Below are 27,018 nucleotides of genomic sequence, written 5' to 3' on the forward strand. Positions count from 1 at the left end.
CAAATATTTATTATTAACAAATACCTACTATGTCCCAGGTCCTGTGCCAGAGCAGAAATGAAGGTACACATGCGAGTGTACAAGAGCAGGCACTGCTTGACCCTGTCTTCTTCACCCCAAGGTCTGGTTTACGGTCAAAGAACATTTCATGCTGTACACTGAGATATGGTGCTTTATTACTGCTACAAACATTTCATATTTTTTTGTCTGTGAGTTCTGCTTTTGAATACTTAAGTGATGAGCTCCAGTGTCAATTTCTAAATTTAAGCTTAAGGCAATGTGGTGAGTAGAGATAAGAACACAGGTACAAAAGAGAAATTTAATTTGGGCATCATCAAATTTCTGCATTCTTAATTACCAATACTGAGACCATAGCAACTTCAACCGTAAAACAGGTTGTATTACAGTCTTCCAAATCGCAATTCGGTCCTACATTTAGATCATACGAAGCTCTGTTTTAACACTGTCCTATAGAAACATACAACTCACTTTAAGATTCAATCTTATTTTTTGAGAGCAATTGAAAACACAGAATTGTTGCCTGAGAAATCTTTATAACTGTACATCTTTGGATTTAAACACATACCTGCAAGTTTAAAATTCTGCTCGTTTTTTTTTAAAGAGCCTTCAGCCTGAAACCGGTCATGCTGGGGAGAAAAAGCCATTGGCTCATCCATCTGAATCCCCAAAGACGCCTCCATCACAAGCCAATTGGGATGCAAAATGCCAGCTAAGGGGTTACATCCGCAGGGGGAGCAAAGCAGCTGTGAAAATTAGAACACTGGAGAAGTTTAGATCACTCGCTAAACCACGCACTAAAAACATGCTACTGCCCCCAAAGGAGCAAACATTTTCAAACGCACGATGTGTCCAAACCTCCACAGTAGGGCATACTGTGGCCTTGTCTAAGGAATTCCATGTGCTTTATTTTCACCTATCAGAAACACCGGCAGGGGGCTGCAGGGTGAATTTCCCGGCTTGGGCACCCGCGCAGCAACAGGCGCAGTGGGAAACGGCGAGGCTGCGAGTCCGGCGCAGCCAGCGGGACCGCGTGGGGGAGGGGCCGAACGCCGGGGGCGGTTTGAAGTCAGGAAAAGAACTGAGGGAGAAAACCGTTTCGCCACTGACAGGAAGCGCCAGGAGGCTCGTCCAAGGCCCCAAGCAAGTTGACGGAGAACTGATACGACCCTGGCCACGAGTACTGGGCGGAAGAGCAGAAGGGTGAATGAATGGGAATCCTCCGGCCAGCGCTGGCCGCGAGCTCAGCGTGGAAGGACCGGCTTCCCTCGGGCCAGAGACCGAACCAGATGCTTAGCGCGCAGGCGCGCGACTTTCCCGCCGCAGCTCGGAGGGATCCGAAGGGGGGCGGGGAAAGGAAGTGCACGGCGAGAAAACCGAAGTCACGATCCAGAATTCGTTCCTAATCCCTCACAATCCCGCGCCATGGGACAAACCGTCGGAAACTCACGGTTTAAGGGAGTACGACTTCTGTGGCTCCCCAGATGACTGGGTCGCCGTCTCCAAGAGCTCCACACCTACCGAGTCGATCGGATGCGCCTGCGCAACACTTCCCGCCGCCGCTCTGGTTGCACATGCGCACACTAATGCCCTCGACCCCGCGGATTCCGCTACTGGGCGCTTGCGCAAGAGGGTGGGGTTTCTTCCCGCCGCCTTGGTCAGCTAGAAGAGTGGTTACGGGAATGAAGCCCAGAGATGATCTTAAAAAACAGGATGAACCGTAAGGCTAAGGGCCCAACGGCCCAATATGATTTCCAGGAAAGAAGCTAGCTCAGAGAAGGAAAAACCTCAGGTACTGACACATCCCTATATACCGTGGCCGCACACTGGGCACTCCATGGATAAAAGGCACTTTCTTGACTCTGCTTTTATTTCCTTTTCGTTGAGTGCCCTACTTCCCCGTTAAAAACAAGCAGAAAATGTAATTGCTGATTGTTTGTGGCTGTGTTAGTAGAAATTAGCACAGTAGCAGGAAGGCAGCGTATACTATTTACTGAGCCCTTGGCTATGAGGTAGATGGGTTTCTAGGGGCTGAAATCATAGTGAGCAAGATAAACACCATCCCTGTAGGAAGCTAAACTCCAATGAAGCGATGACAATAACGGATGAATAAATGAACAGTATTCTTTCCGGTATTGATTACTACTTGAGGGAAATAAGATGAAAAGATGTGATACTGACCAGGAAGGTGGCATCTAGATGGTCAGGGAAGTCCTCTCAGAGACCTGGATGAGAAAGAGCTGGTAGGGAGACTGTTGTCCTGGCAAAGAAAGGACAGGGCAAATGCAGACAGAAAGAAGATTTGGTATGTTGCAGGGGCAGGGCAGGAAAGGCCAGTGTGGGGGAAGCATGGTGAGTGAGCGGCAAGATAGTCCCAGATAGATGAGGGTGGAGAGTTAGGCAGAAGCCAGACCATGGTCCTTGAAAGCCAGGGTAAGAAGTTTAGCTTTTATTTTGAGTACAATTGTAAGCTATTTGAAAGTTTTAAAGCAATGGAGTAGTATGATCGATGTGTTACGAAGAGAATGGATTGTAGAGGGGCAAGTGTGGAAGCAGAGGAAATAGGATGCACTTCATGTTTAGGAGAAAGATAATGGTAGTTTGGACCAGAACAATGGCAGAAGAAATAAAAGAAAAAAGACAATGGGATTTGGTGATTGGCTATGGAAAATGAAGAAAAGGGCGTCATCAACAGTGAATCTTAGGTTTTGGGGCTAGCAATGTGTGGGTGGTAGTGCCACATAGAAGGGAAGTCTGTGAGGTGATGGTTTTTGATTGAGTGAGGTGGAAGAGAGTAAATCAAGAATTCTAGTGTGGATACTGAGAAAGAGAAAAGCAGACCATGACATCCAGGAGATGGCCTGGTACTACCAGCTTGGCTTGCTGTTGCTTTGAGCTGGCCTGGCAATCACAGCTAAGCATTGATATTCTTCTGTTGAACATAAACAATTTCACAGAACATCAGACAAGACAGAGTTGTGACCATGATAGATCAAGACAAAAGTAAGATCACTCTGTAATCATATCTGAACACAGACACAACATCAACATTGCCCAAGCCATAAAAATGATCGAATATCTCCTTATCCTGGCTAATACGAGTGCCTGCTGCTTCTTTACCAATTATATTTTTAGCCTCAGTCTAGTCTTCCTTCCTTCCACATAATACTTATTAAAATACCCAATTATAGAACTATCCTTGCTTCCTTACAGCTTCCAATCCAGGCCAAAGTCCCTCTTTCTTGAACCCTTCCATAAATCTCCTAACACAAACTCAAATTCTATAACAAGTCCTTTTTAACACCCTCTTCCTAAGACATCCCATGGTTACCCATGGTGTGCATTCTCACGTACTGAAACAAGCAATACATCCAAGTTGCTCAGCTATAGTTGTGTTCCTGGTGGTCATTATCTGGAGGTCATTAACAATAATCAAGTCCAAGATATGCGAGTGATGATGTCAAAGAAACAGATGAATATATTGGTCTGGGGTATAGTTCAGGGTGAAGAAATAAACTTGGCAGTTATTAATTTATAGATGAAACCTAGTCTTGGACTATATGATATTACCTAAGCAAAGATTGTAGATGGAGAGTTGGGCTATGATAACTTCCAACATTTCATAGTTGAGCAGAGGAGGAGGAAGAACCAGCAAGAGACTGAGAAGTAGTAGTCTGTGAGGTAAGAAGGCGATGTCATAAAAGTCAAGAGCAGAAAGTTTTACAATTAGAAGAAAGTGGTCAGCTATAGCAAATGCTTCACGGAAGTAGTGAGGATACAGAATTGATCAGAGATAGTCATTAGAGCCTTTAGAAAGAGCAGCTTTGGAGTGAGACAGAAAGACTATATTGAATTTATTGACAAACAAAAGATCTACAAATGGAGATAACTCTTGCGGTTTGGTTTGTATCTTAGTTTGGTTTCTTGTCTTTATTGGGGGGGGGTAGGGCGCACAAGTAGAATTGTGGCTACAGTGTCAAATTGTCTATAAACTTTATACTAGCCATGTAACTTGGGCAAGTTATTCAATATCTGTGACACTCATATTTCAAAAATGTTAAACGGATAAAATACTTGCTTGGTTTTGCTATAGGGATTAAATTAGATAAAGTGACATAATACATGTAAAGTGCCTGGTCCCATAGGCCTGGACATTGTTAGCTTGTATTAGTTGATTTATAGTAGGTACTTTTTCCCCCTTTGTCAATGATCCTATCCCTAATACCTAGCACATGGCTGTTCACATAGTACGGATTTAATAAATGGCTATGGAATTAATGTATAATGAGAAGTTAGGTTTTATTTATTTATTTTTATTCATTCATTTATGTATATACTTAGTAGAGACTTAAAAAGTGGCTATGGAATTAATGTACAATGAGAAGTTAAGTTTTATTTATTTGTGTTATTCATTCATTTATGTATTTACTTAGTAGAGACAGAGACAGAGTCTCGCTCTGTTGCCCAGGCTAAAATGCAGTGGCAAGATCATGAATTACTATAGTTCCGAGGCTTAAGCAGTTCTCCTGCCACAGCCTCCCAAGTAGCAAGGATTACAGGTGTATGTCACCATGCTCAGCTAGAAATTAGGTTTCAAATGGTTGGTTGCACTTATGTCTCCTGTAAGCAGATTGGAGGTGGAGATAGATTGTTTAATAAAAATTATTATTTAGAGATGTTGATAACTACATACACACAGTTTTCTTTAGGGTCAGACCAGTGCCTTTACCACTTTTCCTTCATAACATGTTTATGCTGCCTCCAGGTCTGTTTGTGCTACGTGTGCATGTCTGTGTGTTTGTGTGTCTTTTTATCTTTTGTTTCTATTTCTGCATCCTCCAAAGTCAGTGAAGTTTTCTTTAGATAGCCTAGCCCAGGATCTGCCCCTTCCCTAACTCATGGCTGACCCATTATGGGCTGGAAGAAGTTACTAACTCAGAGTTAGCAAGAGAAGCTATGGACCTGCTTGTGCCAGTGAGATTGTGGATCTGTGCTATTGCAAAGGGATCCTGCCCTCCTAAGTGTCCTCCTGTCTTAGAGGGAGCACATGAGAACAATCTTATTAGTGGACTTCAAACTACTTAGGCACCAGGTAATCTGCATTTAGAAGCCAAGTGATTCTAAGAGTTGTCTGGGAAAACCAGATGCCCAGCTACTGGAGACCTTGAGGCCTGTGGAAATTTGAGTTGGGTGCAACTTCTCACTCTGGGAGAAATGGGGAGTCTCTGGTCAGTTGTACGGTGAACTCAGAATAAGTTCCCAGAACAACTTTCAAATAATTCTGCTCATCTCTCTCTCCATGAACGTCCCTACTAAAGGACACACACACACACACACACACACACACGCACACCAAAAAAAAAAAAAAAAAGAAAAGAAAAAATGACTAGGAAAGAAAGAAATGACAAAGGAAAAGTTACTGGAAGTCTTATCCCCCTTTCCACTATTATATATATAAATAGCTGACACACTCTCTTAGAACCTTCTATCTTTGAGGAACTTATTAACCTAGGATAGAAATAAAGCAGACTGGGTGTGGTGGCTCATGCCTGTAATCCCAGCACTTTGGGAGGTTGAGGCGGGCAGATAGCTTAAGTCCAGGAGTTTGAGACCAGCTTGGGCAACATGGCGAAACACTGTCTCTACAAAAAAATGCCAAAAAATAAAAATAAAAAGGATTAGCTCAGTGTGGTGGCACATACCTGTAGTCCCAGCTAATTGGGAGGTTGAGGTGGGAGGATTGCTTGTGCCTTCGGGGTTTAGTCTGCAGTGAGCTGTGATGGCACCACTGCACTCTAGCCTAGGTGACAAAGCAAGACCTTGTCTTAAAAAAAAAAAAAAAAGATAAAGTAAAGCAAATACATAGCTTTTGAAACTGAACAGAAATTATTTCTTAGGGCCATGCCAAGTAAATGAAGAAATTCCTAGGTTATAAAATGAAATTCTAGCCAGTCATTATAAAGTATACCAGGACGAAACACTTAGAATTTAATGGGGAAAATTTTTATTTCAAAAATAAAATTGCAAATTATTTAAAAATCTAAAAGCTATGAATCAATTCTGAAACTACAATGAAACAGCAAGAAAATTTGAAATACACAAAGGTCCACAAATTTACCAAAGTTTGATTTCTCAATTAGTAATGTAGGGCAGAAAAAAACTGCCTTACAGGATTGTTACACAAACCAAATAATATTTAAAGCTTCTAGGAGAGCTCATGGAAGACATCTAACATTTGAATTTATTTTTTCATTCAATGAATGCCTTCTCACACTTGCTGTGCCCAGCAACACAATAGGTACTTGTAATATGCAAATGACTAAAAAGAGGACTCCACTCTTAAGTATAAAAGAGGACTCCACGCTTGATATATATCTAATGGCTGAAGTGGACAGTTTTCTTTTTTTTTCTTTTCTTTTTTTTTTTTTTGAGACGGAGTCTCGCTCTGTCGCCCAGGCTGGAGTGCAGTGGCGCAATCTTGGCTCACTGCAAGCTCCGCCTTCCGGGTTCACGCCATTCTCCTGCCTCAGCCTCTCCGAGTAGCTGGGACTACAGGCGCCCGCCACCACGCCCGGCTAATTTTTTTGTATTTTTAGTAGAGACGGGGTTTCACTGTGGTCTCGATCTCCTGACCTCGTGATCTGCCCGCCCGGCCTCCCAAAGTGCTGGGATTACAAGCGTGAGCCACCGCGCCGGGCGACAGTTTTCATATTTATCTTTTATGACCCAGCATGGAGCATGTCTTTCTCAGGGAAGCATGTCTTTCTCACCAACTGAATAGGTTGAATTCCTGGGTGTGTGCTTACCTAGCAACCTGTACTCCAGCTTTTATCACAGTAACATGAATAGCGTTTATTCCATGTTATTCATTTATTTGACAAATTCAACACCATTGGAAAAATATTCACTGACCACATATATGTCAATTACTGTGTAAGGGAATCTCATCATCGTCATTGTCATCATGGCTAACAGTGACATAGAGCTCACCACATGCAAAGCACTCTTCTAAACAATACACATTTATTAATTACTTGACTTGAGCAACAACTCTATGAGGGGGTGATTAACTTTGGGTCAGAAAGTTTTTCTGGAAAAGGGAAGTCCACGCTGGGTTTTGAAAAATTGATAGGAGCTTACCAGGTCAACAGGGTAAGGAAGAGATACTCTGCTAGGCATTCTAAGAAGATTGAAACAGACAAATGTTTTCAGGGAACTGTAAGTTGTTTGGTGTTACTTTAGCCCAAACAGCAAGAAAAAGACTGGTAGGAGTTGAGCTAGAAAATAGACAGGGACATATCATGAAGTTTTTTGTGTGCTGTTCTCAAAATGAGGGCTATAGAGAACTAATGAAGGGTATTAAATCGGAGAGAGAGAAATAGACTTGAATTATTGAGATTACTTTAGTGTAGGAAATAAACTATAGGAGGAAGAGGCTATAAGCTGAGTGACCTATTCAATAAATGTTTAGAGATGGAGAGTGACATCTTTTCACTTATAAGTGGGAGCTAAATAATCTGTATGCATGGACATAGAGTGTGGAATGATAGACATTGGAGATTCAGGAGAATGGGAGAGTGAGAGGGGTGTGATGGGTAACAAATTTCTTAATGGGTAAAATGTACACTATATGGGTCCTGGATTCACTAAAAGTCCAGACTTTACCACTATGCAATATATCCATGTAACAACTCTGCACTTGTATCCCTTAAATTTATACAAATATAAAAAGAGCAAGAGAGAGAACATAAAATAGATGACCTGAAATGGTGTCTTTTGGAAAAGCTTCAATTTTTTTAGTCTCCTCTACATGAGGCCTTATGCTGCATATAGGACGTTTCTATTCTGTGTTTATTTCTCCTGAAGAGATGATGAAAAGAGACTAAGCACCTAGTTTGATTAAGTATAAGGCTTACAAGAAGGCAAAAGTAGCAACCCTGATCTCATCATTGCTGATGGACAAGAATGTTGTTTCTAGCATTACCAAATGTGGTCTCCTTTGCAAGAGAAAGCAGTTGAAGTACTAATAACCAGGTCAGTGATTCTAACAAGTGGATCATAGGAACAAATTAGCCAATGAAAATACATCCCTTTCTCTCTGATGTAGCTTTTTGGAGGAGGTGGATTAGTGAGCAATGGGTCCCTGTTGGATGAGGGGTTAGGGAAGAGATGGCCTGAGCTCTAAACATAGGAAGGGCTTCCATGCATATCCTACATGTCTGAATGATGGATTGAGACTTGAGTCTGCCATTTTTTGGCTTCCTCCTGAAGATGATAGTCAGTAGCAGTCAAAGTCATGGTCCAAGAAGGGTCACTAACATAGCACTTTCCTCTAGACACACCTCTCCTTAGAAAAACACCCAAAACAGAGTATTCTGCTTTGGAGTCAACAGTGGGAGAGTATGAACAAATAGAATAGATACTCCCTGCACACAAGGTATGGGCTCACAAGAGCTAGGCAGCTGGTGACAGCACTTTCTTTGTGGCCCACTGCTCCTCTAAAATAGGCCTGTTTGTTTAAAAGAACCTGGTGAATTATTGAGAGGGAATTGGGATAAGCTGTTCTGCCCTCCACCCCTTTCCTCAGAGTACAGCTGGAATTGAGGTAAGTACATAATATCTAAGTTTAGGCCTATATTAGAATAATGAGGGAAATGGACACTTTTGGCCACTTAATGAGGTAAATGGACACTGAATGAGGTAAAAGAACATAGGACTGGCATCGAGGGACATAAATTCTAGCAACCAAACTAGGAGACTTCTCTTTCATCCAAGCATCCCAAACAAAAATGAGATAAGTTCAATAGCAGTGCTATAAGGGAAAACCTCTGCAATTCCTTCTTGATCCCATTTGATATATATTTGAATTATTGACATAATGAATGTAAGGGAAGGGGATGCATTTGATGCACACTGTCATAGGCACTGAGTTGGGCACTGTAGTAAGATCTTTTTATGTGTTATCTTATTAATTCTTTAATTATTGGACCTATTTTATAGATCAGAAATATTAGCTTTAGAAAAGACTGTCTAGGCACTGTGACTCACTCCTGTAATCCCAGCACTTTTGGGAGGCTGAGGTGGGTGGACTGCATGAGCCTAGGGGTTTGAGACCAGCCTGGGCAACAGGGCAAAACCTCATCTCTACTAAAAATACAAAAATTAGCCAGGCATGGTGGTGCGCACCTCCAGTCCCAGCTACTTGGGAGGTGAAGGTGGGAGAATCACCTGAGCCTGAGAGGTCGAGGCTGCAGTGAGCTGAGATCATCAGGCCACTGCACTCCAGCCTGGGAGGCAGAGCAATCCTGTCTTTAAAAAAAAAAAAAAAAGACTAAGTAAATACTGATGACAACAAACCAGTAAGTGGCAGAGCTGAAATTGGAATCTAGGATTCTTTGAACACAAAGGTCTTCATTTGGATTAGACCTCAACTATATATTTTTTCCTTTTTATTGTGGTAAAATACACATAACCTGCAGTTTACTATCTTAACCATCATTAAGCATACAGTTCAGTGATAGTAAGTACATTTACGTAGTTGTGCAACCATCACCACCATCCATCTCCAGATCGCTTTTCACCTGGTAAAACTGAAACTCTACATCCATTGAACAATAACTTTATTCCCTAGTTCCCCAGACCCTAGCAACTACCATTCTACTTTCTGTCTCTATGAATTTGACTACTCTAAGTAACTCTGGCAGAATCATACAGATTTGTCATTTTGTGACAAGTGCATTTCACTTACGATAATGTCCTCAAGGTTCATCTGTGTTGTAGCATATGTCATAATTTCCTTCCTGTTTAAGGCTACATAATATTCCATTGTATGTAGATGCATTGTGTGCATATACAACCTCTGTATCTGTGGGTTTCACATCTGTGGGTTCAACCAACTGAGATTGAAAATATTCAGGGGGAACAATAGATGTTTGTGTCTGGACTGAACATATACAGACATTTTTTCTTGCCATGATTCCCTAAACAATACAGTATAACAACTATTTACATACATTTACATTGTATTAGGTATTATAAGTAATCTAGAGTGATTTAAAATATATGGGAGGATTGGATAGATTATGTGAAAATACTACACCATTTTATATAAGGGACTTGTGGATCTGTGGATTTTGGTATCTGTGGGGGGTCCGGTAACCAATCCCCCATGGATACCAAAGGATGACTGTATCACATTTTGCTTATCCATTCATCTGTCAATGAACAGTTGGGTTGCTTCCATGTTTTAGGTATTGTGAATAATGCTGCTATAAACATTGGTATACATGGGAGACTCTTTCGGTTCTTTTGAGTATGTACCTAGTGGTGGAATTGCTAGATCATACGGTAATTCTATTTTTAGCTTTTTGATGAACTACCATACTGTTTTCCATAGCAGCTGCACCATTTTACATTTCTATCAACAGTGCACAGAGTTCTAATTTCCCCACATTTTTGCCAACACTTTTTTTTTTTTTAATGGTGGCCGTCCTAATGGATGTGAGGTGGAATTTCACTGTGGTTATGACTTGCATTTCCCAAGTGATTATTGATGTTGAGCATCTTTTCACATGTTTGTGACCATTTGTATATCTTCTATGGAGAAAAGTATATTCAAGGCTTTTGCCAATTTTTTGAATTTTTTTTAATTGTTGAATTTTAGTTCTCTTATATTCAGGGTATTAATCCCTTATCAGATGTATAACTTGCAATATTTTCTCCCATTGTGTGGGTCGACTTTTTACTTTATTAATAGTGTCTTTTGATGCACAAACGTTGTGTTGTTTTTACTCCCCAAAGGAAACAATCCCAAAAGCTTAAATGTTCATAAAGTACAGTTTGTCTATTTTTTCTTTTGTTGCCTGTGCTTTTGGTGTCATATTCAAGAAATCATTGTCAAATCTAATGTTGAGAAAATTTGGCCCTTTGTTTTCTTCTAAGAGTTTTATGGTTTTAGCTCTTTGTTTAGATCTTTGATCTATTTTGAGCTAATTTTTGTAGATGGTGTTAGGTAAGGGTCCAACTTCATTCCTTTTTTTTTTTTTTTTTTTGAGATGGAGTCTCGCTCTTGTCACCCAGGCTGGAGTGCAGTGGCACGATCTCGGCTCATTGTAACCTCCGGCTTCTGGGTTCAAGTGATTCTCCTGCCTCAGCCTCCTGAGTAGCTGGGATTACAGGTGCCTGCCACCACGCTCGGCTAATTTTTGTACTTTTAGTAGGGACGGGTTTCACCATTTTGGCCAGGCTGGTCTCGAATTCCTGACCTCAGTTGATCTGCTCGCCTGGGCCTCCCAAAGTCCTGGGATTACAGGTGTGAGCCACCGTGCCTGGCCCCAACTTTATTTGTTTGCATGTGGATATCCAGTTTTCCAGGAGACCTCAACTGTATATATTTTTAAGTTTTTTCAGCTTGGCTAGCAAATAACTTGCTCAGGCTGACTTCAATTTGAAATTTGATTTTCAACTACAGGTAACTTCATGCTCTTATTATTGAAAAAAATACCTGTGGATAGTTGCAACCCAATTTCAAAAACTAAAAACGTGAAGAATGGGAAGCTTGGTAAAAAAAAAAAAAAAAAAAAATACCTGCAAATCTACCAAGGGAGAAAAAGTATTTATAGTATGAAATAAATATGTTGCACCTGAAGGTAATTACAGCATACAAAGAAAACAAATAACACATATTTTCCTCCTAAAACATGCAGATTTCAAACACTCTGGAGAAAAAAAATCCTGTTATTATTACGAAAATTCAGAGAGACTCACAGGACCAAATTCATATTTTAAAAATTTAAATGCAAACTTATGAAAATTGAGATTTCTGTACATTCCCAGGGCTCCAATATATAGTCAAATACTATTAGGACTGGGAGGTCAAGGAGCAAGTACTGTGATATGTCAAGTTTCGTCTCCAGGGACTGAAACTTGCTAGCATCTGGTACTACTCTGAAATGTGCTGATTATTTCAGTTCAGCGATTAATGGGAAAAATACCCAGTATGATGAAATCTTAATGGCTTGACTTCCAATTGTTTGTTATCTTTAAAGAAGATGATTTAAGATTTTGAAAAATCCCTAGAAATTTCAAGGTCAGGCCCTTTGTGTTGGTGCCTTTTTGCTGGAAAAGAAATATGCTTAAGAGCACATTTTAAAAACGATGTATCAATACTGTACAAAACTTTTCATATTCTTATGTGTTTTAAAATTACAGAATAAGATTGTAATTAGCCAATATTTATTTTTTAAAAACATAAAGTTGTGACTGTCCATTATTTAAGACAAGTTACTAAGATATAACTTAATACAGCAATATTAATTGGGGTTTAGTGCTAGTGGTTTTTCAGGTTTAGAACAATTATCTTCTCAGTTTTAAGTTTTAAATATAAAATTTTATCCCAAAGAAGAATTTTCCAATTAGGCTATCCATCACTGCCCCTTCTCCAAAATTCTAAAATAAATTTATTTTATTTTATTTTATTTTTGAGATGGAGTCTTGCTCTGTCTCCCAGGCTGGAGTGCAGTGGTGCTATCTCAGGTCACTGCAACCTCTGCCTCCCAGGTTCAGGTGATTCTCCTGCCTTAGCCTCCTGAGTATCTGGGACTATAGGCATGTGCCACCATGCCCCGCCAATGTTTGTATTTTTAGTAGAGATGGGGTTTCATTGTGTTGGCCAGGTTGGTCTCAAACTCCTGACCTCAGGTGATCTGCCCACCTTGGCCTCCCAAAATGCTGGGATTACAGGCATGAGCCACCATGCCTGACCCTAAAATAAATTTAAAATGGAGGCATAAGCACCATTAACTTTGAAGCTTTAAATATAGTGATAAACTTAACTCTCATAAGTTTGAGGTTGGAGCATCATAGGGGTCTGAGAACTATAGACCAAATCCCCTGTGGGACAAATCCAGCCTGTCACCTGTTTTTGTACACACTGCAAGCGAAGAATGGATTTTACACTTTTAAGTTATTGAAAAAAAATGTATAAAAGAATATTTGGGACACATGAAAATTATATAAAAGTCAAATTCTAGTGTTCATAAATAAAGTTTTATTGGAATACAGCCATGCTCATTTGTTTAGTATTGTCTATGGCTGCTTTCACTCTACAATGACAGAGGTGAGTTGAGTAGCTGCCACAGAGATGTGTGGCCCACAAAATCGAAAATATTTACTAGCTGGCCCTTTATGCGAAAAGTTTGCCAACTTCTGAGCATCATAATTGCAGCTTGCATTGTGAAGTCAACATACAAATAAACCAAATGTCACTAAGGTGTGCAGAAGAAATTTTTAGCATATACATCAGTTGTTTAATATGGAGAAACAAAGCACACAAATATTTACTTAGTATTTGTTAATTACAACAGCTCAGAATCGTGACTAGTGCTTTGTAATGGTAGTTTCTTTTTCTTGACAAGAGAGCACCAGCTTAATCTTTCCATGTGAAAAAATACACTTATCCCATGATCCTCCACAAGGCAGGAGATAGAGGAAATATTGCAGTAGTCTCTATGCTGAAGTCTTTGTTAACAGCATGACTATGGATGGACAGTGACTGGCATTTAATTTTGACGTGAGGAGGGAGGAGAAGCCAGCAATACTCAGTGCCTCTATTAAAGTGAAGGGAAAGACACACAGGGTCTTTTCTTGCTGCCACTTGTGTAGCTGGGAATGGGTTGTGGTAAAGTCAATAAAATTCTTCAACATCCTTCAATAACAATGATTCTAGTCCTTCCAAATGGTTCAAATTCTATGTTGATACTTACGTTTTCTAGTACATTATTCTCTCTCTAGCCACATGAAAAGGCTAGAGTACCACAAATGTCTCAAAATTTAGAGTTCCAAATTATGACACCTCTTTAGAAAGATGGCAGGTCCTCTGGGTATTACAAAACTAGGGTTATATCCTCACTACCTAGAAATATCCCCCTGTGGTCATCTCTCAAAAAGGATAACAGTGATCTCGGAGAATATGCTATAGGGAGCTAAAAAGGATCCCTTGCCTTCTAAGCACCCGGGGATTGTGAGCTGTATGTTTTAAGAATATGTAGCTGGCCAGGTGCAGTGGCTGACATCTGTAACCTTAGCATTTTGGGAACCCAGAGCACGTGGATCACTTCAGGTCAGGAATTGGAGGCCACACTGGCCAACACATCAAAACCCCATCTCTACTAAAAATACAAAAGTTAGCTGGTTAAGGTGGTGAGAGCCTGTAATCCCTGCTACTGGGGAGGCTGAGGCCTGAGAATCACTTGAACCCGAGAGGCGAGGTTGCACTCCAGCCTGGGTGACAGAGTGAGACTCTGTCTCAAAAAAAAAAAAAAAAAAATACATATATATATATATACACATCCACTGTTTCTTCCAACCGTCACATAGCTAAGAAAGTGGCTGAATGTAGCTACCAAAAAATACAAGAGAAGGGAAAACAGAGGCCCAGGAATGAGAATGAATAGTGTCTTCTAGCATGTGATGTATAAAGCATATCACCCCAAATAAATAGCAGTCTTACTAATAAAAATAAAAATTAAAAACACAGTTATATTTAATTTTTAGATCCTGTAAGCAGACAAAATTATATTCAATTTTTAGATCCTGTGTTTAGATGAGTATTATTTAAACACTCATCTTCTATATAGCAAGAAATCACATCTCTGTGATCTATACTATGTCCTGTGTTTCAATATTTCTGGTATGAAGCACATCTGGAACTTGTCAAAGAAAGTTAACTTTACAAGATAGTTCCTTGTAGCAAGACCCCTGGCCAATGAGTTCTTTCTACCACATTTCCACTGTGGTTCACTCATGAGTAGTTACCGTGAATATTAAAAGTGAAGGATAAGTTCTCTTAAAGTTTACATTTTGCTCGAACAAATTGAGCACTTTATCATAAAATTGGTCTAACAACAAGCATTCCAAAATTTCCTTTTTTTCTTGTAAACCTTGAATAGACAGTTTTAGAAATGAATGTGATCACGTGATATGCCCGCTTCCCTCTTTTGTGCCATTTTGTGGTTATGATTGATTTTATATTTGATCTTTTTCAATATGAGGTTAGGAAGTCCTATGAAAGAAATTAATATAGGACTGATAATAGGGACTGATATAGTTTGGATGTTGTCCCCTCTAAGTGTCATGTGGAATTGTAATCCCCAGTGTTAGAGGTGGGGCTCGGTGGGAGGTGATTGGATCATGTGGGTGGGTTTCTCGTAAATGGTTTAGCCTCATCCCCTAGGTGCTGTCCTCGTGATAGCGAGTTCTCAAGAGATCTGACTGTTTACAAGTGTGCAGCATCTTCCCTCTGGCTCTCGCTTGCTCCTGCTTTTGCCATGTGACATGCCTGCTCCTGTTTCACATTCCACCATGAGTAAAAGCTCCCTGAGGCCTCCCCAGAAGCTGAGCAGATGCTGGCACCACACTTGTACAGCCTGCAGAACTGTGAACCAATTGAACTTCTTTTCTTTATAAATTACCAAGTCTCAGGTATTCCTTTATAGCAATACAAGAACCTCCTATAGCATAAGGACTAAACATTCTTCTTAAAGCACCTGAGATGTTTTGGGATTCTGTCAGAACTCAGTATCCCAGACTTTTGGTACTATTCAGTTTTGGTACATCCGGCACTGATGCAGTAATAACTCTTCAAACATTCAGAATGTTAACTTACACTAAAATATGAATTGCTAAAGCTAGGACATATAAGATAGTGTCTGTCTGCGTTCCCCCGAAGCCCAGTAACATTTATTAAACAATGTCATTTCAGGGAGCAGGCATACAAAACAGGAAGGAGGAGAAGCCAAGATGAGTACATATTAAGTATTAAGGGGTTAGCCACTCCTGTGGATGACTGGCACACAATGCTGCAGCATCTTCTGAGGAGGCTTTTGAAATGTATTGTAGAATTTTTCACCTCAGTTTAAAAGGGGAAGCAAATATTTATCCATTAGTGTCTGTCCCTCATGGGTCAACTCCCTCCCCCTTGCCAGAATGCTGAGTGGGTTCCTATGGGTGTTCCATACAGGGGTGCCAGAGGTTCCCCAGGAGAGACAGCTAGAGGAACACTTCACAGGTTGAAGCAAGAATACTATCAAATCACTTCTGCACAAACTTAGTTGAGGTCTACAGGAAACAAGCAGCAGCAGCAGTGGCTGAAGTGAGAGGTCTGGCTGGTAGGATTGAAGTGGTGCACTGTCCAGAGCTGGGAAGGGTTTGAATTTTACCCTACTTGCAAGCTAACAAGTTTGCCTGTCACAGTTTCATGGGCACTGGCAGAAGACATGAGACTGCTGAATCAGACAAAGGACTTTATTCCATACGATACATCAGGCAGCCTGAATTTCATGTTCATGTTAGCACCTCTTTCCTCCGACTTCCACTAGGACAACACAGAGGGGAGTCCAAGTGGATGTGGCACATACAGCGTGAGGAATACCTGAGATATTCCAAGCTTAACAATCCTCAATCTTTTGTATGACGGCCCCCAGCAAACCTGCCTAGCCTTTTCCCTGGTAGAAACTTGGCCTTCATTTTACTGGTGCTATGGTTTAAATGTGTCCCCTACAAAATTCAGGTATTGCCAATGTGGTATTATTAGGAGGTGAGGCCATTAAGAGGTGATTAGGTCATGAGGGCTCCTCTCTCATGAATGGGATTAGGTACCCTGATAAAAGGGTCTGATTAGAGAGCTTGTCCCTTTTGCCCTTCCACGTTATGTCATGTGAAAACACTGCATCCCTCCTCTCTGGAAGATGAAACCCTCACCAGACACCTAAGGTTGGTGCCTTTCTTGATCATAAACTTTCAGCCTCTGGAACTGAGAGAAATTTCTGTTCCTTGTAAGTTACCCAGTTTGTGGTATTCTGTTATAGCAGCACAAGCAGACTGAGACAACTGGCCAGCAAAAAAATCTGTCCTCTGGGGTGGAGAGATATATTATCTTATTTTTCCAAAGCTGTCTGCTATACAAACATCTTCAAAAAGATAGTCTGGAACGAAAGCTACTCGGAAGACATGCATAAATGTGAGAGATCAATAGAGAATCATCTCCCAAGATGCACAAGAAGTGTTCAATACTAGTGATGTTTAACTGGTTTAAGTAATAGAGACGTTTAGTCTTTTGACGCTGGTCACCTTGCTTAATTAGATAATCTTTGCAGAGCCTCTTGTTTCCAGGTGTGGAGAATTCACACCATAATCTGAGCTATCCTAAACTGTGAAAAAATGTAGAAGTTCTATGGGTCTGTCTTGACTCTCATCCATTCTCCATACTGTTGTCATGATTAACTACATGTACTTATGTCATACTGCCAACTTGTCTCAAGCCTATTGTATAAAATTGAGTTTGTAGAGATTTATGTTTGACACAAAGGTGGGGAATTTTTAGTGTTTGAATGGCAGTAAGCAAAAGAAGATATGTAAGTTTTAGCAACTTTGTCTCACTGATAAAAGTATTTGAATTACCTATCCTATACTATCTATAGGCTGTAACTAATTTTACTTTTGGAGTAACTTGAAGAAAGGAATAATATCTTGTTCATTTTTCACTGTCATCTAGCACGTACCTGGCATATGATAGATACTCAAAAAGATATTTTTTTTTTTTTTTTTTTTTGAGACAGAGTCTTGCTCTGTCACCCAGGCTGGAGCGCAGTGGCCCGATCTCGGCTCACTGCAAGCTCCGCCTCCCGGGTTCACGCCATTCTCCTGCCTCAGCCTCTCCGAGTAGCTGGGACTACAGGCGCCCGCCACCACACCCGGCTAATTTTTTTTTGTATTTTTAGTAGAGACGGGGTTTCACCGTGGTCTCGATCTCCTGACCTCGTGATCCGCCCGCCTCGGCCTCCCAAAGTGCTGGGATTACAAGCGTGAGCCATTGCGCCCGGCCAAAAAGATATTTGTTGAATAGATTATTAAAGGAAAACACAAAAGACTAAATTCATCTACAAGAAAAGATAAAGACCAAAAAGAAATGTAAATACCAATATTGAAATATAGTGTTGTGGGAAGTCAGGGACCCCGAAAGGAGGGACCGGCTGAAGCCATGGCAGAAGAACATAATTGTGAAGATTTCATGGACATTTATTAGTTCCCCAAATTAATACTTTTATAATTTCTTATGCCTGTCTTTGCTGCAATCTCTGAACATAAATTGTGAAGATTTCATGGACACTTATCACTTCCCCAATCAATACCCTTGTGATTTCCTATGCCTGTCTTTACTTTAATCTCTTAATCCCATCATCTTCATAAGCTGAGGAGGATGTATTTTGCCTCAGGACCCTGTGATGATTGCATTAACTGCACAAATTGTTTGTAGAGCATGTGTGTTTGAACAATATGAAATCTGGGCACCTTGAAAAAAGAACAGGATAACCGCAATGTTCAGGGAACAAGAGAGATAACCTTAAACTCTGACTGCCAGTGAGCCCGGTGGAACAGAGCCATATTTCTCTTCTTTCAAAAGCAAATGGGAGAAATATCGCTGAATTCTTTTTCTCAGCAAGGAACGTCCCTGAGAAAGAGAATACGTCCCTGAGGGTAGGCCTCTAAAATGGCTGCTTTGGGGGCGGCTGTCTTTTACAGTCATAGCTGTAGGGATGAAATAAGCCTCAGTCTCCCGTAGCACTCCCAGGCTTATTAGGATGACGAAATTCCTGCCTAATAAATTTTGGTCAGACCGGTTGTCTGCTCTCAAACCCTGTCTCCTGATAAGATGTTATCAATGACAATGCATGCCTGAAACTTCATTAGCAATTTTAATTTTGCCCCGGTCCTGTGGTCCTGCGACCTCGCCCTGCCTCCATTTGCTTTGTGATATTCTATTACCTTGTGAAGCATGTGATCTCTGTGACCCACACCCTATTCGTACACTCCCTCCACTTTTGAAAACCACTAATAAAAACTTGCTGGTTTTGCGGCTTGTGGGGCATCATGGAACCTGCCGACATGTTATGTCTCCCCCGGACACCCAGCTTTAAAATTTCTCTCTTTTGTACTCTGTCCCTTTATTTCTCAGACTGGCCGACACTTAGGGAAAATAGAAAAGAGCATACGTGAAATATTGGGGCTGAATTTCACCTGATAATATAGCACTCCGTGGTATACTTGTTAGGGATATTGCTATTTTTTTTTCTACTTGCTGTGGTTTGAATGTTCCCTTCAAAACTCATCTTGAAATCTAATTGCCATTGTAACAGTATTAAGAGGTGGGGCCTTTAAGAAACTATTAGGTCATTGGGGGCTCCACCTTCATAAATGGATTAATGCTACTATCATGGAAGTAAGTTAGTTATCACAGTAAGGCTTCTTTATAAAAGTGAACTCCCTCTCACATGTGCTGTCTTGCCCTTGTGCCTATCTGCCATGTGGTGTTGTACAGAAAGGCCATCACAAGACATGAGTACCATGCTCTTGAACTTCCCAGCCTCTAGAACCATGAGCTTAATAAACCTTTCTTTATAAATTATCCAGTCTGTGGTATTCTGTTATAGCAATAGAAAATAGACTAAACACTACTTAAAACCTCCTGTCCATATCAAGCAGACAGTAAATATTTATGAGCACTTATATGGTGAAATTATTTTACCTTTATGGATAAAAGAAGATCCCTTGACTTTTTTCAATGTCACATTCTCTATAAAAAGCCATAATTTGGCCGGGCATGGTGGTTCATGCCTGTAATCCCAGCCCTTTGGGATGCTGAGGCAGGTGGATCACCTGAGGTCAAACCTGGCCAAAATGGTGAAACCCCATCTCTACTAAAAATACAAAAATTAGCTGGGCGTGGTGGTGCGCACCTGTAATCCCAGCTACTCAGGAGGCTGAGGCAGCAGAATTGCTTGAACCCAGGAGGCAGAGGTTGCAGTGAGCTGAGATCATGCCACTGCACTCCAGCCTGGGTGACAAAGCAAGACTCTGTCTAAAAAAAAAGAGAGACATAATTTATTTGGCAGGTAGCACGTTACAGTAGATAGCTCATATGAACTTTATGATCAGACTAATTTAGTTTAGTTTTAATCTCAGCTCATTACCACTCATTAACCAGGTGATGGTGGGTAAGTTTCTCATCTAAAGATGAGCATCTGAATAATACTGCCTTATCAAGTACTTCTGAGGGCTAAATAAAACAACATGTTTGAAGCTCCTGGAAGAGTGCTAGGATCCGGTAAATGTTAGCTTCTATGTTAGTTTCCTGTGGTTTCCATAACAAATGACCACAAATTTGGTGGATTACAACAATAGAAATGTATTTTCTCACGGTTCTAGAGGCCAAAAGTCTGAACTCAAGGTGTTGGCAGAACTGCACTCCCTTTGAAGACTCTAGGGGGAATCCTTTCTTGCCTCTTCCACAGCTTCTGGGGGCTCCAGGTATTTCTTGCCTTGTGGCAGCATAACTCCAATCTCTGCCTCCATTTTCATGTGGCCCCTTGTTTTCTCTCACTGTCTCTACTCTGTGTCTCTTATAAAGACATTTGTCATTGGATTTAGGGCCCACCCAGGCAATTCAGAATGATCTTATCTTGAGATCCTGGCTTAGTTACATCTGCAAAGACCCTTTTCCAAATAAGGTCACATTTTCGAGTTGCAGGGGTTATGGCCTGGACATATATTTTTTGGGTACCATTCAACTCACTACGGTTCTCTTCCCATTTCTTCCTCTCCATTTAAATATATAGAGCACAAAAATCTGAGTATGTTAAAAAGATTTTAGCAAATTATACCTGGGGGTTGAAGTAAAATCTTAACAAGAAAAAATATTCAAAATATTCAAGCAGTCAAGTGATGAAAAACAACTTGTTATAATTGGTGAAAAGAGGTTTTATGCAGACAATCCGGGAAGCAGATAGTATGAAAAAGAAGTGAGAAAACACCTATGCCTAGTTATGAACCAGACACTGTACTTTGTTTTGTGTGTGTGTGTGTGTGTGTGTGTGTGGTTTTGTTTTTGTTTTTGAGACAGAGTCTCACTCTGTCACCCAGGCTGGAGTGCAGTGGCACAATCTTGGCTCACTGCAACCTCCGCCTCCTGGGTTCAAGCAATTCTCCTGCCTAAGCCTCCCGAGTAGCTGGGATTACAGATGTGCACCATCACGCCTGGCTAATTTTTTTGTATTTTTAGTAGAGATGGGGTCTCACCAGGTTGGCCAGCCTGGTTTCGAACTCCTGACTTCAGGTGATTCACCCACTTCAGCCTCCCAAAGTGCTGGGATTACAGGCATGAGCCACCACGCCCAGCTTGTGCATTGTTTTTTAAATACACCTTTTAAAGAAAAATATTCCAATAATCCTATTAGGCAGAGTAAAACAGATTTACAAAATATATATTTACAAAAATTCAGTTCAGAAGGGTTATGTGTCTTGACTAATATCATATAGCTATCAGGTACAGTGCCAGAATTTTTAAAAACTGTACCTTCATTGCACCAAATTTAATTGTAATTGATTCATAGACACACCATTATCACTAGGCTGTACATTATCTATTTTTGTTGTTTTTACTGCAACTGGTGGTTCACTGCAACCACCCACAAACCTATCACTCAAGATAGCTCAAAAACCAGAACCTTAACAATTTATGTCTGCTTGTATATTCCTCCCTTATCCCATTCCCCCAGATCCTAGAGGTTTGCTCTTTTCATTACACCACAGTGTCTGAAAGAAGTGGGAAAAGCCTTGGCTTGAAATTAGAAAGCCCGTGTTCACATCTCAAGTCAACCACACAGGAGGGGTAACTTTATGCCAATGCTTGTCTATTTCTGCTCTTTCCAACCTGTTCCAAGTGTTAAAGACAAACTGTCTGCAGGCTCAGCCCACCTGGTCCACTGACAGCCCAGCTCGGCAGCATATTAAGAATATCCCACCTTGTTTCTGATCATTTAGGTGAACTGTTGTGATTTAAAATAAATGGCTTCAAATATTTTCCTTTTAAAATTAAAAAAAAGTAATTATATTACCCAAGGGTAGAAAGAATAATTTATATCCATGTAGCATATCTTTTTCTGCAAAAATCTTTGAATAGTAACATACTGGTGAGGTCAGTGTGTTGAACTGACCAGCCCATAGGAACAAAATAATTAATCTTTAAGAGTGGCTGGGTGTGGTGGCTCACCGCTGTAATTCCAACATTTTGGAAGGCTGAAATAGGTGGATTGTTGGGTCCAGGAGTCTGAGACCAGCCTGGGTGACACGGTAAAACTCTGTCTTTACAAAAACATACAAAAATTAGCCCAGTGTGGCGGCGTTTCCCTGTAGTCCTAGCTACTCGGGGGGCGGAGGCAGGAGGATGGCTTTGAGCCAGGGAGATTGAGGCTGCAGTGAGCCATGATGTCACTACTGCATACCAGCGTGGTCTATGTGTCTGTTTTTATGCCAGTACCATGATGTTTTGGTTACTATAGCTCTGTAGTATAATTTGAAGTCAGATAATGTGATTCCTCCAGTTTTGTTATTTTTGCTTAGGATAGCTTTGGCTATTCTGGGTCTTTTGTGGTTCCATATAAATTTTACAATTTTTTTTTTTATATTTCTCTGATGTAACAGGATTAATTCTGGAAAGAGAACTGGGTAGCAGAAAATAGAGTAGAAAGTAAAATTTACCTTTGTATGCATGTTTGAATCTTGTTCCACATAATCATATTTTTCTATTCAAAAGAATAAGTGAAAATTAAAACAAACTATTTAAATAATGTTTCTGATTTCCAATTGTGTGGAACTCTGTGTGTATGTATATTGAAGGCTGGGAAGAAAATATTATTAATAATAGTGGTTATTTCTAGAAGATGAGATTATTGATAATTTTTTAAAATTCTTATCTTCATTTTCCAAAACTTACATTAAAACCATGTAAACAGTTAATTTTTTTTAAAAGAAAAAAATTATTTATAAATGAAAAGCTGTGAAGAGAAGCCAGTGGCTACCTGCTTAGCATAACAGTTTGTGAGGAGGGTAGGTCAGGCCTGAAGGGATCACCTATACTCTCCAAGAAAGCACTATGCAAGTTACAAGGGCAATGAGGGTACTGCTGGGAACCCATCTTTGTGGATCGTGTTTACCTCAGTAGTAACAACAGCTCTCAGGATCAAATGGATCACACTTAGTCACGGAGACCCCTGACGTAAAGGAGTGGAAGCTCCCAGAAGGAATTCTCCTTTTATCATTATTATTATTACTATTATTATTTTGAGACAGAATCTCTGTGTCGTCCAGGCTGGAGTGCAGTGGTGTTATCTCGGCTCACTGCAACTTCTGCCTCCTGAGTTCAAGTGATTCTCCTGCCTCAGCTTCCCGAGTAGCTGGGATTACAGGCATGCGCTACCATGTCTGGCTAATTTTTGTATTTTTACTAGAGATGGGATTTCACCATATTGACCAGACTGGTCTCGAACTCTGGCTTCAGGTGATCCACCCAGCTTGGCCTCCCAAAGTGCTGGGATTACAGGCATAAGCCACTGTGCCTGGCTGGAATTCCCCTTTTAATTCCCAATACTTGATGCCAGTAGTCTCTCAACAGATGTTGAGTAAGTAAGTGAGAGGGCCAGGGAGGAAATAGAAAGCACTGGTCTTGTGGCATCAGAGGACATGGACTTAATTCCCTATCCTATAACTTAAAAAAAATGTTCAGTGTTGTACCCTAAAGTTACTTAAAACGGTGGGTCTCAGTTTCTTCAGTCTTAAAAATGAAAGGTTTGAACTTGATCAATGATTAGCAACCAAAGGTTTACAAATCAAGTGACTTTTCTACTAACATCTGGCTATTAGGGTCTTCCCTCCAAACCCATCCACTTTTCTATAATTCCACCTCTTCCATAAGGTTGCATCTAAGTTCTTGGGACCAAGATTTGCTGACTTTTCAAGATGTGCCTGTCTGTGTGCACATGTGCAGACCAGTAACCTCTGGTCTTTGCTTATCATCTACACATGCTGGCATCCACCGAGAAGTGCAGCCTCCCATCCTGCCCTTGGCCAGTAGCCCAGGCAAGACCCTATGAGTCATTCTTCGTTCCCATCCACAGGGTCTCTTTAGGTCCAATAGCTCTTTGTTTCCACAACTATGTCACTTTGGGTTACAAAAAGACAATATGCAGCTTCCCCTGACACTTTGGAGAGCAGGGAAACTCAGTAAACCTGTCTCAGGACCACTAGTCTAGACACTACACAGCTGATTCTTCTGCCCCCAAAGGGTCTGGTCACTAACCTGGTTTCTGCTTGAGAAAGGAGACCATAGGCACACCTTGCTCCTAAATCTCTGAACCTATTTGTCTTAGATTTCTCCTGTTCCCTCCCTCCCTTTCCTATTTCTTGGCTTGGAAGAGGGGTTCCTGGCCCCTCTTCTCAGACTATACTTCCATCTAGAACTCTTCGGTTCCAACTTTTCTTCCTCCTGGTCCCAGAGTAACCTTTTTGCTCATTCCTCTGAATCTCTTGCTTCATGTGACAGAGCAATAGAGTGTAGTGAGTAATCATTCAGGCTGCCACACTTGTGTTCTGTGACAATACCAAAGCTGCATAATATAGTGGGCCTCAGTTTTATTATATGTAAAATGGGGTTAATAACAGCACCCACCTGTATTAGTTTTTTTGTTTTGTTTTTGTTTTTTGAGATGGAGTCTGGCTCTGTCACCCAGGCTGGATGCCGTAGCACAAGCTCAGCTCACTGCAACCTCCTCTTCCCGGGTTCAAGTGATTCTCCTGCCTCAGCCTCCCAAGTAGCTGGGATTACAGGCATGTGCCGCCATGCCCGGCTAATTTTTGTATGTTTAGTAGAGGCGGGGTTTCACTGGCCAGGCTGGTTTCGAACTCCTGACCTCAGGTGATCCTTGGCCTTCCAAAGTGCTGGGATTACAGGTGTGAGCCACCATGCCTGGCCAGTTTTCTATTGCTCCTCTAACAAATTACCACAAAACTGGTGGCTTAAAACAACACAAATTTATCTTACAGTTCTGGAAGTCACAGAGTCCTCAATGTTGGTAAGACTGTTCCTTCTGAAGCCTCTAGAGGAGGATCTGTTTATTCGCCTTTTCCAGCTTCTAGAGGCCACCTGCATTCCTTGGCTTGTGATTCCTTCCTCCACCTCCAAAGCCAGCAGCAGAGCATCTTGAAATCGAGCATTTGTGCACACTCTGAGGCCATCATCAGTCATCATATCTCTTTTTCTCACTCTGGCTCTTCTCTTGTGATTACATTGGACCTAGCTTGGATAATGCAGGCTAGTTTCCCCAACTCAAGCGCCTTAATTTAACCACACCTGCAAAACTTCTTTTGCAATATAAGGTAATATATTCACAGGTTTTGGAATTAGGATATGGATATCTCTGGGGGCCATTATTCTGTCTATCACACCATCTAATATGATTATTGTGAGGATTAAATAAGATAATGCATGTAAAATGCTTAGTTTGATACAATATTATTGTTAAGCCTAGGCCTAGTCTTTTGAAATTCCTAAGCCGAGAATTATGATCTTCAGCCTGTTGTGTTAGCTCTTCTTTGAGGCAATGCATGCTTCATGTTCCATCCACCACCTGAATAAAGAGGACAGTTGTAGGGTATGAGGAAATGTGGCATAAAAAAATGTTCATTAAGTTGCAAATATCCATTCCTGGCACATCTGTAAGCATTTTCATGTGTCCTGAATTGGCCCACATGTAAAGAAGTTTACTCACCAGTGAACTAGATGGTCTCCAAAGTCTATTCCTAGTCTATTATTTAGGTCTTCTTTTCTGAGCAAGTATGAACTTGTCTGGGACCCCCTCCTGGCTTTTCTTTTCACTGTGCTTTCCTCTCTGTCTCTTCCTTCACAACTGAAATCCCCGAGTAGTCGCGTAAGTGCCAGGAGGGGGAGTGTGTAGTCAAGGTGGGGCATAGGTGGGACTAGCACCCTAGGAAGGACTGCCTATTTGTGTTGGGCAATGGAAGCCCCACCCCACAGAGGGAAGCAAATATTTTATGGTACTTTATTAGCATCAGAGAGCATGAGCATTTCCAGGTGACAGTTGAGAAAAGCTGGAACATGAAATTGAGTTTGAGGGAGTCTTGCTTGGTTCATTTGAGTGGAACCATCTGGTCTTTCACAGGCCTCAATAGCTGTGCTAGCTTGACTGTGCTCAGGCAAGGCTGCAACCCATCAACTCTAAAAATGACAAGAAACGGGCAACATTCAGTTCCTTAAGGCCAGGAAGGAAATTCTTTTAAAACGCTGGGAAAAATGTAAGAATGTATTCCCCAAAGTGGGGTCAGGAAGTCCCAGAAGGGAGTTATATCTCATTTTGTGAAATGACCTCCAGAAATTAGAAGCATGGACTTTGTGGGAATCGAGGGATTGCACCAAGGATTAGAATGAACATTGAAGAGAGGAAGTAATTGTCTTCTTCTAGGAAAAGAAGACAAGTCATTGATTTAAAATTATGAGCAGCTGTGGTGCACCTGGACCGGCACTGACATATAGTTAGGAGATACTAATAAGCCCTGGCAGTTATCACTGATCAATAATTGTAAGGATCACCTGTTAGTTATTGCTGTGTTTGAGATTCAGTACTTGTACTTATTTATATTATCTTTCACTTTCAAAAAACCCTGCAAGATAATTTATTATCTTGTTTTATTCTCACGCACTCTCAGCTTTAGTTTTCTTTATCTTTAAAACTGGAATGATAATGTATATCTTACAATATTGCTAGGAGAACTGCATTTAAAAGTCTATATAGGCTGGGCATAGTGGCTCACGCCTGTAATCCTAGTGCTTTAGGAGGCCAAGGTGAGCAGATCACTTGAGCCCAGGAGTGTGAGACCAGCCTGGGCAATATGATGAAACCCCACCTCTACAAAAAGTACAAAAATTAGCTGGGCATAGTGGTGCATGCCTGTAGTTCCAGCTACTTGGGAGGCTGAGGTGGGAGGATCACCTGAGCCCTGTGGAGGTCGAGGCTGCAGTAAGCTGTGGGCACCACTGCACTGCAACCTGGGTGACAGAGTGAGACCCTATCTCAAAAAAAAAAAAAAAAAAAA

General features: G+C 41.0%; 2 protein-coding genes across 9 annotated transcripts in view; one reads left to right on the forward strand and one right to left on the reverse strand.

The window, feature by feature from the left end:
- Positions 1 to 3,603, reverse strand: part of CDC7 (cell division cycle 7) — a 28,297-nt gene extending 24,694 nt beyond the window's left edge. For 2 of the 7 annotated variants that reach the window (XM_032155382.2, XM_032155379.2), the window contains exons 1-2: positions 1,469 to 1,567; positions 587 to 764 (exon numbers count right to left, since the gene is read on the reverse strand). In XM_032155382.2, coding sequence (XP_032011273.1) covers positions 587 to 701 — 115 coding nt within the window. In that variant the 5' untranslated portion in view covers positions 702 to 764; positions 1,469 to 1,567. The other 5 variants (XM_058439586.1, XM_058439585.1, XM_032155380.2 and 2 more) reach the window with 5 other exon arrangements.
- HFM1 (helicase for meiosis 1) overlaps positions 1,628 to 27,018 on the forward strand; it is a 215,633-nt gene continuing 190,242 nt past the window's right edge. For both annotated transcript variants that reach the window (XM_032155383.2, XM_058439583.1), the window contains exon 1: positions 1,628 to 1,810. In XM_032155383.2, coding sequence (XP_032011274.1) covers positions 1,766 to 1,810 — 45 coding nt within the window. In that variant the 5' untranslated portion in view covers positions 1,628 to 1,765. The remainder of the gene's footprint in view (positions 1,811 to 27,018) is intronic.

This window comes from Hylobates moloch, unplaced genomic scaffold, assembly GCF_009828535.3.
Source record: "Hylobates moloch isolate HMO894 unplaced genomic scaffold, HMol_V3 SCAFFOLD_5, whole genome shotgun sequence".
Classification (NCBI taxonomy): Eukaryota; Metazoa; Chordata; class Mammalia; order Primates; family Hylobatidae; genus Hylobates; species Hylobates moloch.